Source organism: Lolium rigidum, chromosome 3, assembly GCF_022539505.1.
Source record: "Lolium rigidum isolate FL_2022 chromosome 3, APGP_CSIRO_Lrig_0.1, whole genome shotgun sequence".
Taxonomy (NCBI): Eukaryota; Viridiplantae; Streptophyta; class Magnoliopsida; order Poales; family Poaceae; genus Lolium; species Lolium rigidum.
In genome coordinates, this window is record NC_061510.1 from 359,148,793 (window position 1) to 359,166,497 (window position 17,705).

The 17,705-nt window shown below is 48.1% G+C and overlaps 1 protein-coding gene and 1 non-coding gene across 2 annotated transcripts; both read right to left on the bottom strand.

The window, feature by feature from the left end:
- Positions 1–9,505: 9,505 nt before the first annotated feature.
- TRNAR-CCU lies at positions 9,506–9,578 on the bottom strand. The gene has a single exon. It is a non-coding gene; the product is annotated as a tRNA-Arg (tRNA).
- Positions 9,579–9,814: 236 nt separating this feature from the next.
- LOC124704145 (probable LRR receptor-like serine/threonine-protein kinase At2g16250) lies at positions 9,815–14,276 on the bottom strand. The gene is made up of 4 exons (XM_047236380.1): positions 12,628–14,276; positions 11,543–11,671; positions 10,903–10,925; positions 9,815–10,775 (listed from the first exon to the last, which is right to left on the bottom strand). The coding sequence occupies exons 1-4, from the start codon at positions 14,274–14,276 to the stop codon at positions 10,201–10,203; spliced, it is 2,376 nt and encodes a 791-aa protein (XP_047092336.1). The 3' UTR covers positions 9,815–10,200.
- Between the last annotated feature and the right edge of the window lie 3,429 nt (positions 14,277–17,705).

A 17,705-nucleotide genomic window follows, 5' to 3' on the forward strand; every position in this document is an offset into this window, starting at 1 on the left:
GATAGATATACTCAGGCCCTCTCGGTGGAATGTCATCCGATTAGCTTGCAAGCATATGATTGGATCATAGGAGATGACATACCACGGTACGAGTAAAGAGTACTTGTCGGTAACGAGGTCGAACAAGGTATGGAGATACCGATGATCAAACCTCGGACAAGTAAAATATCGCGAGACAAAGGGAATTGGCATCGTATGTAAATGGTTCAATCGATCACTAAGTCATCGTTGAATATGTGGGAGCCATTATGGATCTCCGGATCCCGCTATTGGTTATTGCTCGGAGAGGAGTCTCGACCATGTACGCATAGTTCGCGAACCATAGGGTGACGCGCTTAAGGTTCGATGTCGCATAAGTAGATTCGGAATATGAGATGGAGTCCGAAGTTTGTTCGGAGTCTCGGATGAGATCCAGGACATCACGAGGAGGTCCGGAATGGTCCGGAGAATAAGATTCATATATGGGAAGTTATTTTCCGGGGTTCGGAAAAAGTTTCGGTGTTTGACCGAAGCTTCTAGAAGGTTCTAGAGGGCCACCGGTGGGCCCACCACCCCGGGAGGGACCACATGGGCCAAGGGAGTGCAGCCTGGCCTAATGGGCCAGGGGCACCTAGCCCTCAAGGCCCAGCTGGCCAGCCCCCCTAGGGATAAGATCAAATCCCGGAGGATAAGATCAAATCCCTAAAATCGAGGGAGCAACTTTGGAAGGGGAAGCAAACTTGGAAGGGGATGATTTCGATCCCCCTTTCCTTCCGTGCGCTGGTGGGGCCCAAGGGGCTGCCTTGGCCGCCCCTCCCTCTATAAATAGAGGAGAGGGGCAGCCGGCCACTTGCCCCTACACACCAAAGTCTGCCGCCCCCTCTCTCCTCCACCGCAAGTCTGCTCCGGCTTGGCGAAGCCCTGCAGCTTTTCTCCTCCACCACCACCACCACGCCGTCGTGCTGCTGGGATTCCGAGGGGATCTACCACACCTCCGCTGCCCGCTGGAACGGGGAGAGGAAGGGCTACATCGACACCGTACGCGCGACCGAGTACGGAAGTGCTGCCGGATTGCAGCACTGGGGATGATCGTCTACACCAACAACGAGATCTAATCTCGTAGGCTTTGGAAATCTTCGAGGGTTAGTCTCATATCAATCTCGTTGCTTCGATCTTGTAGATTAGATCTTGGGTGTTCCATAGATTAGATCTTGGATTTATTCGTTTTGCGGTAGGAAATTTTTTGTTTTCTATGCTACGAACCCCATCAGATTGTTGATCAGTTTTCCATATATGGAACTTCATTCGATAATTGACTATACAATATTAACAAAGTATTGCTAAGACTTGAAGAACATCATGTTGTCATGAATTTAGAGAAGTGTCACTTCATGGTAAATGAAGGTACTTTTCTTGAACATATATATATTCATAGTTCTAAATATAAAAACTTCATTTGTTCCTAGATATAAGCCATATAGTTTTTGGCATGAAAATTAAAAACGCACGTTGAGGTATAATTACACAAAGGTTAGGTGGGATTAATTCTTGGAAATCGACGTGAGGTAATAGAGGACTTTCCATAAGATATGGAGAGGTAATAAAATCCCTTAAAATATTATCCATACAAGTGGTGCAATGCAATACACCTTATATTGTAGATTTTTTTTTCTCAAAAAACTATATGACTTATATCTAGGAACGGAGGGACTATATGCAAAGTACTATATGGTAGAGGAATTCAAAGTTTCCTTAGTCAGGGTGTTTTTTGTAGGACATTGTTTACAGACATATCTAAAATTTCTAGACCCCTAATAGACCTTTTCTAGAAAGATATTCTTTTATGATACGATAAATATATTTTTAGAACCATTATAAATTTTAAACAAACATCTCATTTTCTCTTATTATTAAAATTATGTATAATGCTAAAAAAAATATGATGCGGGAACAATTGCTAGTGAGAGAGTTGCCAATATATTATTCAATTTTAGCGTGCCATGAAGAGGGCTCGGGTACTAGAGTTAAATAAATTTTAGTTGTCATCAGTGGTTGCTAAGAAAGTTGAGAATAATTACCAAGGTTTCAAAGAGGACTAGTTAAATAAGTTTTAGGAAAATAATTTTTATTACAAAATATAGTTTTTAACTTAGAAGAAATTAATTTTAACAAAATCACTGCAACTTATAGTTATTGGTACTATATTTAGTTAAATATGAAAAATAAGTAATAAAAATATTATAATTTCTACAAAATATAAAAGATCAGTACAAAATTATATACATATACACTATATAGTTTATGCAATTGTCAAAAGAAAAAAAAAGTTGTAACAAAATACAGTTATAACTTTGAAAAAATGCGGGAGCGCCTAGTAGGACATCTCCATGTCAAAAGTATCGGGCTCGTCCCCTAAGATCAACAGCGGATGTATCGTGGTGAAACGGTTAGGAATAAACCAAGGCGAGGTGGAGTTGGTGGGGGTGTCTGGGGCTAGCTTTCTCCTTTTTTCCCTACGAATCTTGATTTTGTTTTCGAAATTTCTTCACCTGCATGTGGGGTTGCACGGTACTACAATGAACAACGATGCTCATCTCTCATTGTGTGTCAATGACAATGCCAAACGAGACCTAGTAATATGTGCATAGTTTGGACTGGACTGGTCATTGAAACGTGACCAGGCCAAGACAGTGATGATCTCTACCGTCTGATCATTGTTCAGCGACCAGGATGAAACGTGATCATCTTTCTGTCCAAGAAAAAAAAAAGAGTTCTTGTCTTGCTTGTTGTATGTGCCGTGCGCTACTTAGTTGCGCCATGGCCACGTGCACGCTCCTCATTGTATCTAATGGCTCGTTCAATGATTTGCTCGTCATGGTGTGGCCATTTACCTATTTACCTGTAATCAGAATACAATGAAGGGGAATAGAGTAAATTACACTATTGGGTGGTAGATCGTAACAAAACCCAGACTACAGAGGATTTGTAACACAAACACCAGCTAATTAGCCATTGTAACAAATAACACTTAGACAATTGACACTAGTGATTATGACACGTTGGAGATGTTGATTTTTTTTGTGTCACAAAAACCCAATAGTCGGGGTTTTTTGTTTGTTAAGGTGGCCATAATATGTGTGTTCTTGTGCAATTTACTCATTAAACAAAAAAATCCGCACTTACTCACGCAAGCTTTGGCGTTCACCGTGCCCAATGCACATGGTTTTTTTTTGGCTCTAGTTCCGACAAGCCACCACCTTGTTGTGACTGCCAGGGCCGCAAGAACGATAACATGTTGTTTCAACATTCTCCTCCATGGTAGGTGCTTGTAGGTGCTCATCGTGAGTGTCAAATCTGCGGGCACAAGATCTATGGGATGCCATCAAGACCGTGTCACGAGGACAAATGTTGCACTCATGGCAGCACAGTTGCCGCTTATAAGTTGGCCAAGGACCCGTGGGAGGCGATCAATGTCATGTAGACTGGGCGGTTGGTCGCACAAGGCGATTAGCGCCTGCACACCGTACCGAATTCGAGACAATTGTTCTACTACATATTTTTTTAGCGATAAGTTTTACTTGTTAAGTAAACCAAGTACTCCTACTTATAGTGTTTTTTTTTTTTGAACTGTATAGTGTTGTTGTTGTTGTAAGGAAAAAATGGTCGCGGTTTTGTTGATTTTTTTTTGGCAAAAAAGAATTCCTCTCGTGAAAGCAACTCTGAGGCAAAGGCAGGCTCTATCAGAATTCAGAAAGCCAACTCTACGGCGTCAGAACTCAAAAGAGGGGATGACCGGGGGCCCGAAGCTGTTGGCGGCGAGGAGCGCGTCGTAGAGCGAGGCCTCGCAGTGGGGCATGTAGAAGAACCAGCCGGTTCGTCATCCCTGGCCGTCCCCATGCGCTGCCCCTGCATCGCGTCGGTGGAGAGTCGGTAACACGCCGCGCTGTGCGTCATGGCGTCCAAGATGGCGTACGAGAACGAGGCCTTCATCGGCGACGTGGTCACCCGCACCCGCCCGCTGGCAGATGGAGCTGCTGGAACGGTAACGAACGTTTTCGTTCAACAGAACATGCCTGCTGCCTAGCCATCGAGATCGGGCACGGAAGAACACGGACGCAATGTGCCATTTGTTGTTGCAGAGTTCGAGAACTGGTACACCGGCGTTCGTGTTCTGCGACAGGGCGGGGCCGCACGCGGAGCTGGTAGTGGTGTCGTTCCGCGAGACGCCGGCGTTCAACACGGCGCGTTTGCCCGCCGACCTGGACCCGTCGTGGTAAAAGGTGCCGCGGCCAGGCCTGGCCTCGGCTCTGGCGCGCGCACGCCGCCTACACGCACGCCCTGGGCGCGCAACGCAACATTGGGTGGAGCGTGTGTCAGGGGCAAGCTTACAAGGTGAAGGTGTGTAAGCGCCTACTGCGGGATCCGCGTCGCTGTCAGGGGGATCTTGGAGGTGAACGAACGGGAAGGCGAGGTTGCTGGTGACCGTGCACAGGTCCGCCGGCGCGCTGGCGGTGCAGTTCGCGACGGTGGTGGCGTAAAAGGTGCCGCATACACGCACGTTACTGAATGCCGTGGTCCTTTTTCTGCATCCAATTGTAGTAGTAAGCTCAATATCCAGCATCTGGCCGTGATTTCAAGGATAATAATGAATTATGCTATTTTTGTCAGGTAACGTGAATTGTTTTGGTAATGAAGACGCTTTTTTATGCATGCAGCATAATATAATGCAGCCCTGATTGTTGATACCATTCTCAAGTCTAATGCGAAGAATCGAAGGGCGTGGCTCCTCTACAGTTCTTCAATTACTGTAGTACAGTAGTGCAGAGATCTGACGTCCATTTAAATCTAACGGGGCTCAGTACTAACCATAACCGGCAGCGTTTTGTGATGGAAAAAATTAGGAACAAATTTCCTGTGTTTAAGGAGGCGTGGAGGTACTGGACACCAATTGATGGACGCCAGATTTAAATGGACGTTAGATATCTCAATTACTGGTAATTGAAGAACTGTAGAGGAGCCACGCCCAGAATCGAAGGCAGTAGGTACATGAGCGTAGATAGACATTGTTAAGAGATTCAAGAACCAGCAGGCCAATCAATGTAGTTAAACCGTCAGTACTCAGTTCATGCAAAAAAGGTGGGAGAAGCAAACTAAACATGAAAGTGTATTTAATATAAAGGGGAAATCATACTGTAACTTCATTCTGGAATTGCATATGTTTGCCTTATTATGATATGTTTAAGGAGAAAGAAGAGAGGTTGTCTATCCCTGGATATAGACATTGAGCGGTTGCTTAGGATTTTTTTGCCTGTTCTCTGAATGATACCTTCTCTCCTTTTTTACGCTTCGTTACTTTCTTTTTCATAAGCGGTTTTATAACTGGTGCAGTTTAAGTATATATTTTCTTGGGAAATGGAGAAATAAGTTGGCTCTGTTTGGCTATGTGGTTGACTTGAAAAGAAGCGCCGACAAATTTGTCTGCGATATATTATTAATATCAACATTTGGATGGGAATATGTCAAATAGACAAATATGCATTAACTGTCGAAGTAAATGTTTAAGTTGGGAACTACTACTAGTGGAAATCTTGGCATGATATATATGAGACTAAACTTTTTTTTTGTGTTTGTTTGACATATTCATTCAGCTTTGTCTAGTGAAAGTTTGCCCCTGACTCTGCATTTTTTGTGTGAGAACAGAGAATGATCAAGTGTAGTAATGTACTGTATTTGTGTAACTGTGTTATGTCAATTGTTGAGAATCCCCTCACGTGAGTGCACATTTCTCCAATAGCTCTTCTCTGTGAAACATTTCCCATTCTAAATCTGTCTGTCATTCCTGAAGATCATGTCAGGCAGGATAACTGTGCAAGAGTCACATTTGCATATATGCAGTTTATTTGGTAATGTGCAGCAGATAAATGGTAGAAAATCTATATGTTTTGTCATATGAAACTCAAATTTTGAAACTTTCTCCTGATTTGTTGGAGCAGAAGATGACGGTGGCGCACTGTCGGAGACTGACGGAAGTCGATTGCAGGGATGCTGGCATCGGCCGCAACCCCGTCAGTGCGAGCATTGGATATTGTTTTCAATTAGGAATCTTAATAATGTAAATTATCCTATTAGTGTGAGCATGAGCACTGTTAAGAACGTGTGATCAGCATAATGGTGGTGTATTTTTATTTGAATGGTACTCAGAATAATCAATGTTCAAGTCTGCTGGTACTCAGTCCGGCAAGCTAGCTGTGCAAATCTAGTCATTTGCTAGCAGTCAACTTGGCAAGCTAGCGTCAAATATCAAACTTCAGTTTGCTAAAATTTCTATGTGTGGATTGGATTTGCATGTTACCTTCAAAATTTAAACCTGAAATGCCTGGCTTCAATCAAGTATATGTTTGAGTATCTAGGTCTGCTTATATGTTTTGTTGTGTTCTGCTGCACCTAGCTATCTAGCGCTTTCCTTATTTCCTTCTTTCTGAGTAGTAGTAAAGGAGGAGGGTTCTGATAGGCTTTACGAGCCAACGTATAAACTAGCCATTTCTATAGATATGAAACCTAATAAAAATTTATTGGAGCGTAACCCTCTCAGTGGCGCGCCATACCGTAACCCGGGTGTGGTATTAATGAGCAAGGGCTGGACCAGCACTGCCTTAGTGGCGCGCTACATATTCGTCCGGATGTAGTGTTAAGCGAGGAAGGGTCTTTGCATCTCTCTTGACAGATGCGAAGGACAAGAAATCTAGCCGAGGCAAATAGGTTGCGGGTGGGTAATTGGAATGTAGGATCATTGACTAGGAACTTACGGGAGTTATTGGATGTTGCGATCAGGAGGTGTGTAAGATCCGTTGTGTCCACGAGACCAGATGGGTGGGTCAGAAGGCGAGGGAAGTCGAGAATATTGGCTTCAAGTTTTGGTATTTATGTTTAGCCAGCACTACCTCATAGATAAGAGCGGTAAGAATGGAGTAGTGGACCTTCGGAGAAATGGGGATATGATCATCCTAGTCAAGCTAGTTGTTGAGAATCTTTTCCTTAATAACTATTAGTGCTTATGCCCCACAAGTTGGGCTCGACATGAGCACTAAGAGGTCATTTTGGGAGGACTTGGAGGATGTCGTCAGAAGTGTACCGACAAACGAGAAGACCTTCATTGAAGGAGATCTCAATAGTCATATCGGCACAATTAACAAAGGGTTTGAGCGGGTGCATGAAGGCTTCGGGTATGGGGACAAACCAGGAGGTTAAAGACATCTTGGACTTTGCGATAGCCTATGACTTGTCAATCGCTAACACCTTTTTTAGGAAGAGTCAATCTCACTTTGCTTATTCGGATTGCAAGGTCATCCCTGAGGAGTGTGTTGTGGCACAACATAAGGTGACTTCCGTTTTCATGCTCGTGTGATGAAGGATAAAGGCATCAAACTCACAAGAACGAAGTGGTGAAAGCTCAAAGGGGAAGCATATATAATAGTTCTTTGGTGCTGGAGGTTCTAAATGCATGTTTGGTGCTAGAGTATTGAGCGAGTCTAATCCCCGTGTACCTCACTTCTCCCAAATCTTAATGTATTTTTCTCAAACCCCAATACTCTACTCCTACCTAGTGGATTGTGGATGGGGTTATGTGGGGACTAGATGACGCTAAAGGTTCACCCAATACTTTATAGTATTATCTCCACTAATCTCCATAGATACTTGATCTAGTACTAAATAAGACCTAAAAAATGAAGAAAACATCACCCAACACAACACGTGGCTAACTATGATAAATCTGAAGGTGTGTGCGTGGGGGGAGGAGGGAGAACAGTACCAAAATAAAGACCAAAAATGGTAGAGAAAGAGATGGAGAAATATCACCTCCGTTTCAAAATGTAAGCCTTTTAAAAAAAAATAGTTGTCTGAAATGGCTTACATTTTCAAACGGAGACACCGCAACGCAAGGAAAAGTATAAATCTTGTTTTTAAGGAGTATAATGATAGGAAAACGCTCTCCTTCCCCCGGGGGATCGCGCGAAGCGATCGTCCGCCTTGCTGGCACCGGTTGTCGCTAGGCCTAGAGAATCTGGAGAGATCGGGATGGTCTGGGGCCCACCACGTGCATAGTCCTTATCCTTTCTCTGCCCAAAGGCTGTCGTCTTCTACACCCATCGACCGCAGCGCCTCTTCTCCCTCTTCGCCTGATCCTCCGCCATAATCGTCTCCTGGCCATGGGCTACCTTTCACTGCCACCGTTGTCTGCTACCGCACAGCCACCACGGGGCCGAGCTCCTCTGGCCGCCATAACTAGCTACAGCCGGCCTCGGCGGTGATGCTACCGAAGGCGGCGACGTCTGCTACATCCCTCCGGTGGCGCTGCTACCAAAGGCCGGCGGCGTTGCTGCAAGTGGGGCGAACTCCTGCTATGTCCGGCCGGCGGGGCTGCTACCAAAGGCCGGGGACGCTGCTGCAAGCGGCGGGGAAGCCATCTACGTCTGGCCGGCGGCGGCTGCTACGTTCGGCCAGTGGCGTTGCTACCAAAGGTCGGCGGCTCTGCTCCAAGCGGCGGCGGTGCTTGCTACGTCCGGCCGTCCGCCCGGAGCTCGCCCGCCTCGCCACGCGGTGCTCGCCCACCTTGACCCTGAGTTTCCCGAGACGATGCGGTCGGCACGCGGGGCCGGCAACGAGGACCAGGCCGCTGCTGCCTCTCAGCCTCCGCGGACGCGTGCTCCATCTTCGAGCCCACCAGCCCCGTGCAGGTCGTCGACGCCATGGAGCCTGCTGCACAAGTCGGCGGTCGGCTGCAGGGGTCGGCGTTCCTGCAAGCGGCGCTTAGATTTGCGTCCAGTGGCGGGCTGCGTTGCTGCAAGCGGCGGCCGGACTCGCTACAAACAGCGGCCGGACTCGCTACAAGGGGCGGGCCGGACTTGCTACAAACGGCAGCCGGACTTGCTACAAACGGCGGCCGGACTTGCTACAAGGGTCGGCCGGACTTGCTACCATGGCGTGGCGGCGTTGCTGCCAGCGCCCACCGGCGTTTGCTACCAAGGCACATGGAGGCTGCTACTAAGGCATATCTGTGTTGCTACCATCCACGGTCGAAGTTGCTGCAACCGCCCACCATGCAGCTGCTGCATCGGCGACGGCCGTGGCCGACGGAGGAGCGACGCCGGCGAGCATATGGAGGCAGGCACAGCGGTGAGGAGGATTGCTGTTTCGACGACGCCACGACGAGTTTTTCGGCGACCCACGGGGGTTCTCCGGCGACGCCACGACGAGTTCTCCTGCGACCCACGGGGGTTCTCCGACGACGACGTGGTGGGTGGACGTCGTGTGAGCGCGGCGTTGTCAGATCCCCATCGTGGGTGGTTTTCTCTTTTTTTTTGTGTGTTTGCAAAGAAACGTTGACCTGTGTTGAACGGGTATGATCAAGCCATCGTACGGCTGCCGACCCGGGGGATCGGAGATTTGATCCCCGGGGACGCTCAGCACTCGCCATAATGATATGTTCTTTGCCAAGTACATACAAATACAAAAAAAAAATGCCATTTGCGCTAGGAAGGGATCGAACCTTCGACTTTTTGTTTAGGAAACAAATGCTCTATCCACTGAGCTACAAGCGCTTTATATTATAGTATTCCTGCTAGCACAATTGGGCTGGGCCGGAATACCGCAAACGGACATTTCCAGTTTTGGCCTTTTCCGGAAGGTAGCTATCTCAGCTTGGCCTTTTCTCAAGGCTTGATACTGGGCTCGGATGGCGTTTTCTCTCCAGACAAATTGACAACGCACAAGCTTAATTTGAACCGACAGCCCGTCAAAACTTACACAGAAGAAGAAATATTTGCAAGACCATGAATGGAACGAACATCTTTTGCTATAATCAAAATGAAGCAATCAATTACAGCAGGAAGGAGAAAAAGAATCAGCTCGACATTTTTTCCTTTAATCATGAGAAGGGATAAAAAGAAAAGATGGTGGAGAGAAACTAGAGTCACTCCACCATCATCCAGACAGTGCTAGTGTCCCAGGCAAGGTACACCAACCTCCATATGATCACCACACACTCCAACCCAAAAAAATGGTGCCTTGGCGACAGTATGCTGCTTGTGAAGCCATTGGCAGCAGGCGAATTCGCCCTATGGCTTTTCAGCTGTAAGAATTTAGTCACGCGCTGGCAGCAGAGCTTCAACAGAGCCACCTCTGTTAACCCAAAGGATCACAAAAAGAAGCAACGGAAGATTCTTAATCCTCGGTGTCACGAGAGCCAGATGGCTCGGGGAAGATCTCCTTAGATTGCCTCCTGCGGGAGGAAGAATGTTCACCGTTGCTCCCACCAGATGATTTGATTGTCTCTGAGCGCTTAAACATGTGGTCATCCCTTGAAGGACCTATCTCAGAAGAGCTATGCCGCCAACTCCCGAAGAATGCAGCATTCCACGAACCCCTTGAAGATGTTGCTCTCAACCTGGCCGAGCTAGAGCCGTTGTCTTCTCTGACCACTTTCAAGGGATTCTCTAGTGCTTTCAGGATATATTTCATTGGTGGGCGTTTTGAAGACCTAGGATTCAAGCAAGACTTCGCGACAATTGCCATTGCCCAGACTTCCTCCAAATGATCCTCGTCGATGATCAGGGATGGGTCAATGATTTTGCTCATGAGCTCTTTCTCGTAAATGTTGATATACCTCAGAGTGTTATCAAGCCAATCACTTGTTTTACTGTCACTTGATGCACTGATACCAAGTCTCCCTGTCACCAGCTCCAGCAAAACTTTTCCGAAACAGTACACATCATATGAACATGTTGCAGATGGAGAACCTGTTTACATTAGACAATGGTGACATGTTAAAAGATATTAAGAGGCAATAGGGCCTAGTCTTAAGAGGAGATATTGCCAAGGCTGAAATTGATTGTAATCAATGCAGTTATATGTGGATGCACTCACCAGAAGAACCTTGATCCGCCGTCCTGCATCCAAAACAACAATACAACATTAAAAAAACTGGACGGGATTTAGTTTTATATTAAGAAGGAAATTACTTCAAAAGACCAGAAATAAAACGACGGTTAGATATACTAGGATCCCAGAGGCACCAATAAAGAAAGTGAGACCGGGTTGTTTGCATTCACTAATTCAGATCATTTTGATTGCTGACAATTTAATCTGATTACAAACTCAATGAGTAACAAGGGTATAATTTCCCAAAAACTATCATCTAGTAATTTGCTACAATAGTTGGTTTACTTCCATGCTCAAGTTGAACACATGCTTTCAGAAAGTACTAGGTTCAAAATTGTTTTATTAAATAGCTCCCTAGTGATCTTATCAAATATAGAATCCGCAGCACAGGTGCAGTAAGACATGATGCAGTAACAGGAAAGACACATGAAAGACTGGGCACTGGTTAGCAAATGAAATAGGCATGATCAACTGAATAAGATGTATGCAATAACAGGAGCACGAGTCTTCAGTGACACATGCAAGACAGACACGGGTTTTTAAAAAGCATAAGTTTTGTGCTCGTGCTAGCTGGGCTGGATATGATACATGAGCTAGGCATGCAGTGGTATTAACAGAAACTTACGATGAGAATCTTAATAGCTTTGTGATGACATTTTGGTGACTTTCCCCTTCTTGAGGACACACCTCACTCAAACTTCCAAGGCGAACTTCAAATTTATCATCAAGGAGGATACTGCTGGCCTGCACATCCCTGTTTAGCAGAGAATTCATGATGTTAGCTCAACAGCTAGTATTTGTCTCATGATCTTATAGCATCTGCCATGTTGATACCAAAACATAATGTTCCTAGTAAAATGAGAACACCACAGAATTGCCTATCCTTTTGTATGATGACAGTGGTGGGATGATTTTTCAACAGTTTAATGGAAGAGACTTTTCAACAGCAATCAATGGGACAAAGTATGATCTCACAAATAAGAGAGCCACTGGGGAAAAAATTAGACTACCAACCAACTGATGTGGTGAATGGGTCTTATGGAAATTCGTAGTTGGTCAGAAAATCCAAAAATTAAACTCATCGGATGAAATGATGATCAATAAGCATGGATGTTTTTTTATGGAAGGAACTCTGCAAGGAAGGGTCCTACAAATGACGTGAACCTAAAGACATAAATGTATCATAATGGAAATATCCTAAAATAATGAGATGGCGCTACACGTCAGAGAAAATATCTCCAACAAATTAGATAAATAATCAACCAAATACTAGCATTGTTTCCATCCGATTTTTTTTTTTTTTTTGAAACAAGATTCCATCCGATTTTTGATATTCAAGCAAGGTAAAGAGTATATTATATATAGAACTGAAACTGATTCAGTAATAACCAGTCCATTAAGTACGTGGCCACTGGCCAGTACATTCCTAGCTGTCACCAATTCTGTTGGGACATATGGTGGTGCCCATTGCTTAACCACCCCAGTACCAACAGAAAGAAATGTGAATTGTCATAACACCCACAATGAAATGCAGAAGGTGGAGAATGTTGGGCCAGCACTCAAAGTCACTCTATGATCATCACAATGTGAAGAAAAAAAATCTAAGATCCTATCCAAGATAAAGGATCATATTTGCTCAAATCTGTAAACTGCATTTTGCAGCATACTTGAAGAAACATCAAAGTGCATCTATGAAGCAGAAGTTTATACCTGTGAACTATGGGTGGAGTACACTCATGATGAAGGTAGCACAGCGCCTCAGCTACCCCTGTTGCAATCTTCAACCTCTTTATCCAATCCAACGATTGCATTCCCTCCTCTTCCTCCCCTTGCTTTCTATGCAGCGAACTTGACAGGTCACCATTCCGAACAAACCTATACACAAGAACCTTCTCGTCCTCCTTATCAAGGCAATGCCCCACGAACGGCACCAGCCTCTGATGCAGACCTTTCCCGAATAAATCCAGCTCCGTCATATACGCTTCTTTCCTGGTCACGCGGGAGGTGATCCTCTTCACGACCACGGTAGTCCCGTCTTGGAGCTGACCGTAGTAAAGATCGCCAGAGTGACCGTGCTTGATAAGCCTCTCGTCCGCAAACCCTGAGGTGACATCGGCGAGCTGGTCATAAGCAAATGAATCGCCAACCTTCGCCATGTTCGTCGGCGAAGCAGTAGAAGCAGGCTGTGTGCCACCAGCAGCAGCTGCCGCAGCAGCCCTGGAACTCCCTTGCACCCCTGGTGGCGGCGCACTCGGAGACCCGCTTTCCCTCTGGTCGGTCCTACGCCTCCCGGAACACACGACGCAGAACACGACAGCCGCAACCACGGCGAGCAGCAGGACCCCGCCACCGATCGCCCCAATCAAAATGTACTTGAGATTCTTGGGCTTCTTGCTCTTGGTTCCAGCTGGCGGCGCAGGCTGCGGCGTGGGGACCGGCCCGGCGTACGGCAACCCACGCCCGGCATAGAATTGCTGGCAGTCCTCCGGGGTACGCTGCCCAGCGACGTCGAGGAAGCAGTTCATCGCCGACGACACGTTTCCAGCAGCAGTTAGCCTGCCGTCGAAGTAGTTCCCGGAGATGTTGGCCGTGGCCAGCCGGGTGAAGAGCTGGCTGAAGGGGTCCGGCACTGCGCCGTAGAAGAGGTTCCCGGACAGATCTACCGCCTGCAGGGCTGGTGACGGCACGAGCGGTGATGGCAATGCGCCGGTGAGGTTGGTGCGGGAGACGTCGAGAATGCGGAGCTGCGGGAGCGACCAGACGGCGTCGGGGAGCGCGCCGGAGAAGGCATTGCCGGAGATGTTGAGGGTCGTCAGCCTTACGAGCCCCGCCAGCGCGGCGGCGGGGAGCTGGCCCGAGAGGAGGTTGCCCGCGAGGCTGAGGCTGGTGAGGTTGGCGAGGCCCGCGAGGGCCTCGGCCGCGATCTCGCCCGTGACGGCGCAGGCGGAGAGGTCGAGGGTCTGGAACGTCGGCGCGAGCCCCGCGCCGAGCCAGCGCGGGATGGGGCCGGGTAGCGGGAACCCGGCGGCGGCGAAGGCCTCGAGCCGCGAGAGGTTGCGCAGCCCCTCGACGGCGAAGCGCGGGGCCAGGCGGCCCAGCCGGGTGCGGCGGAGGCCGGTGAGGGTGAGGGCGACGACGCGGCCGCCGCGGCAGGTCACGCCGGTCCAGGTGGTGCACGGGTCGGCGCGGCGCGGCCAGTCGCGCGCTCGTAGGCCGAGCGAGCCCCGCAGCGCGTAGAGGCCCGCGAGATCCGCGCGTGACGTGAGGCGGCCCTGCTGCGCGACCGCCGCCGCCGCTAGGTACAGCAGGACGAGCAGCAGCAGCGGCGCCGCCCGGAGTCCGCGCGCGCGCCGCATCATCTGCCGCCGAGGCCGCCGCCACTGCCCATGCCTGCTGCCGCTACTTCTGCTGGGCTACAGCTGCCGCCTGCTCTGACGTGCGGCGTTGAAACAGTGGGTGGAATTGGGGAGGAGGAAGAGGGTGGAATTGGGAGGGAAATAAAACGCAATAAAGGAGGAGAGCTGCTACTACAACAGAGGTACAGGAAGCAGTGGTGCTACTCCTACTACCCGCCGGGGCTCCTCCGCCATCAATGCCCCCGAATTACACACCCCCAACTGCCTCCCTCCCAGTTATTGCTCCTCCGCCGCGCCGATTCGAACCAAAACCTGCCGTTCCGGCTCTCCACGTCCGCGGCGGCTGCCGGACGAAGCGGTGATGATGGCGGCCGGAGCCGGGGAAGATGGAGAGAAAATAGGAGAGATGGGGCGGGGAGATGGGCGAATTCCGGTAATATCGTGGGGAGGGGTTTTGGCAAGTACTCCTACTAGTACTAGTTTTAAGGAAAGTGTTTAAATGGTTTTGAATAATTCCGGGGCAGAAATGGAAGGCGTTCCATCCGCCTGCGCTGGTCGGGTCAAGTGGCGCCGGGCTCCGACTCGGCTCGGGTTGGTGAGGTTCTGTTTGCGTTGCGACGGGACGTGGTAGGTCAACGAGGTGATCCCGGTCAAGCAAGCAAGCCGCTGCGGGCGGCGGGGCGCTGGTGGACGGCGGCCCATGGGCGGCGGGATGGAAGACTCTCATGCTTTGTTTCTCCTGCGGATTCCTCTGTGCGCGACGTGTCTGTCGCGCAGCGTGACAGTTCAGGTGTGGCGCCCCCGTGGCTACGTGTACTTTGTAAACATGGTGCGCAGTGTTGGTTGGTGCGGTGTACTAATGTGGGAGGCTGCAGGGTGGCGTCCTACGCGTGTCTACTTGTCCCTCCTAGATTGGAACATGACCATTAATCTTGGTGTATTTTTTGTTCAAATGCTAGAAGAATATTATTCAAATGCTAGAAGAGTAAGTATTACACAACTAAGGAACACCAAAGTGAAGAAACCAAACGATAAGTGTGCTGCCAAACGAGCCCAACACGCAAATGAATGACGCCGAAGAACCTCCCCGCCGCATTGCTTTCATCTCCTACACTTCGTCGAGGAAAAAACAAATTTCATGTGGGATATTCATGGAAGAATATTATCCAGCCATAATTAATTTACCGTAGGTCTACACCCTTCGGTTTTCAAAAATAGAAGTATATTATTTGGTAGACCAGTAGGACTACACTGATTGTCATATTAATCTGCCATTAATTATACACTTGTGTGTTGCTTTTTGACACTCCAAAATTTTATGAAAATTTTCTTTCGAGAAATAGAGGGGGGCACATGAAAGCCTAACAAAAGCAGCACATCAGGCCATGTGACGGAACCCAGGATAAGTGCAAGGCCAACCGCACCCAACACTCCAATGAACGATGCTGAAGAATGATCGTGTCGTGTTGTTTTCATCTCTTACACTCCATTGAGAAAGCCAAATCTAGCGTGGATTATGCAAAGATGAGCATGAGAACCTCGATATGACACATGAAGGAGCACATAAGACACCTCGGTGGGTAACCCACAACCAAACTAAGAAGCACGGAAGTGATGGAACCTAAGATAAGAGCAATATGCCAAGCGCACCCAACACTCAAACAAATGATGTCAGAGAGTGTCCCCATGTCATCGTTTTCATCCCATACAATCCCATCGAGCAAAGCATAATCTGGCATGGATATTTCAGAGAGGGGCATGAAAACCTTGGCATACCCCGGGAAGGAACACAGAAGAAACCTCAGAGGAAACACCACATTCCTACACTCCAACGAAGGAGCACAAAACTGATGGAACAACCTAAGATAAGAGCACTGGCAAGCGTGCCAAACACATCAACAACTGATGCCAAAGATGGTCCCCATGGCATCATTTTCATCACATACACTCCATCGAGCAAACCAAATCCGGCGTAGATTTTTCAAATAGGGCATGAGAACCTCAACAAGCCCTACGAAGGAGCACAAAATGTACCTTAGTGCAAAAAAACATTGCGTCTTGGCACTCCAACTAAGGAGCACGAAACTGACAAAACACAAGATAAGTGCACTACCAAACGCACCCAACACTCCAATGAATGATGCTGAAGAACGTCCCCACCGCACCGTTTTCATCTCTTACACTTTGTCGAGCAAAGCCATATTTTGTCGGGGGTTATTTATAGAGGGACTTGAGAACCTCGACAAACCCAGTGGAGGAACACAACACATTGGCAAAAAAACAACGCATCCCCACACTCCAATGAAGGAGCACAAAATTGACGAAACCCAAGATAAGTGCAATGGCAACATACCGAATGCTCCAACGATTGATGGTAAAGAATGTCCCCACTGCATCGTTTTCATCTCTTACACTCCTTCAAGAAAACCCAATCTGGTGTGGATTCAGAGAAGGGCATGAGACCGACAACATACCCTACAAAAGAGGCTAACATGAAAGACAACCTCGAAGGGAAACACCACATTCCCACATCAAAGACACCGGCAAACCTAAATGGGAGAGATATCAAGCTTCTAAGGGAGGAGTGGAGTTGGGTTTCCTCGACAAAGAAGAACATATAAGCACACCTCCGGTAATATGCATGTGTCATTGATACGTCCCAAACGTATCTATAATTTCTTATGTTCCATGCTACTTTTATGATGATACTCACATGTTTTATACACATTATATGTCATTATTATGCATTTTCCGGCACTAACCTATTGACGAGATGCCGAAGAGCCGCTTGTCTTGTCATTGTTTTTGGTTTCGGAAATCCTACAAAGGAAATATTCTCGGAATTGGACGAAATCAACGCCCGTGGTTCTATTTTTCCACGAAGCTTCCGTAAGTCCCGAGAGGAAACGAAGTGGGGCCACGAGGTGGCCACACACTAGGGCGGCGCGGCCCAAGCCCCGGCCGCGCCGGCTCGTTGTGTGGGGCCCTCGTGTGGCCCCCTGACCTCGCCCTTCCGCCTACTTAAAGTCTTCGTCGCGAAGCCCCCGCACCGAGAGCCATGATACGGAAAACCCTACGAGACGCCGCCGCCGCCAATCCCATCTCGGGGGATTCAGGAGATCGCCTACGGCACCCTGCCGGAGAGGGGAATCATCTCCCGGAGGTCTCTTCATCGCCATGATCGCCTCCGGATCGATGTGTGAGTAGTCCACCCCTGGACTATGGGTCCATAGCAGTAGCTAGATGGTTGTCTTCTCCTCATTGTGCTATCATGTTAGAGCATGTCTAACAAGCCCCGTATATTGTCGCCCCTTAAAACGCGAGTAGAGGGCCCTGTATTCACTTTTCGCCGGCCGAAAACTCGTCCGAGCTAGCAGACCCCGTATGTCTAAACTGTAAAAAGGAATATTCCCAAATATGCCCAAAAAAAAT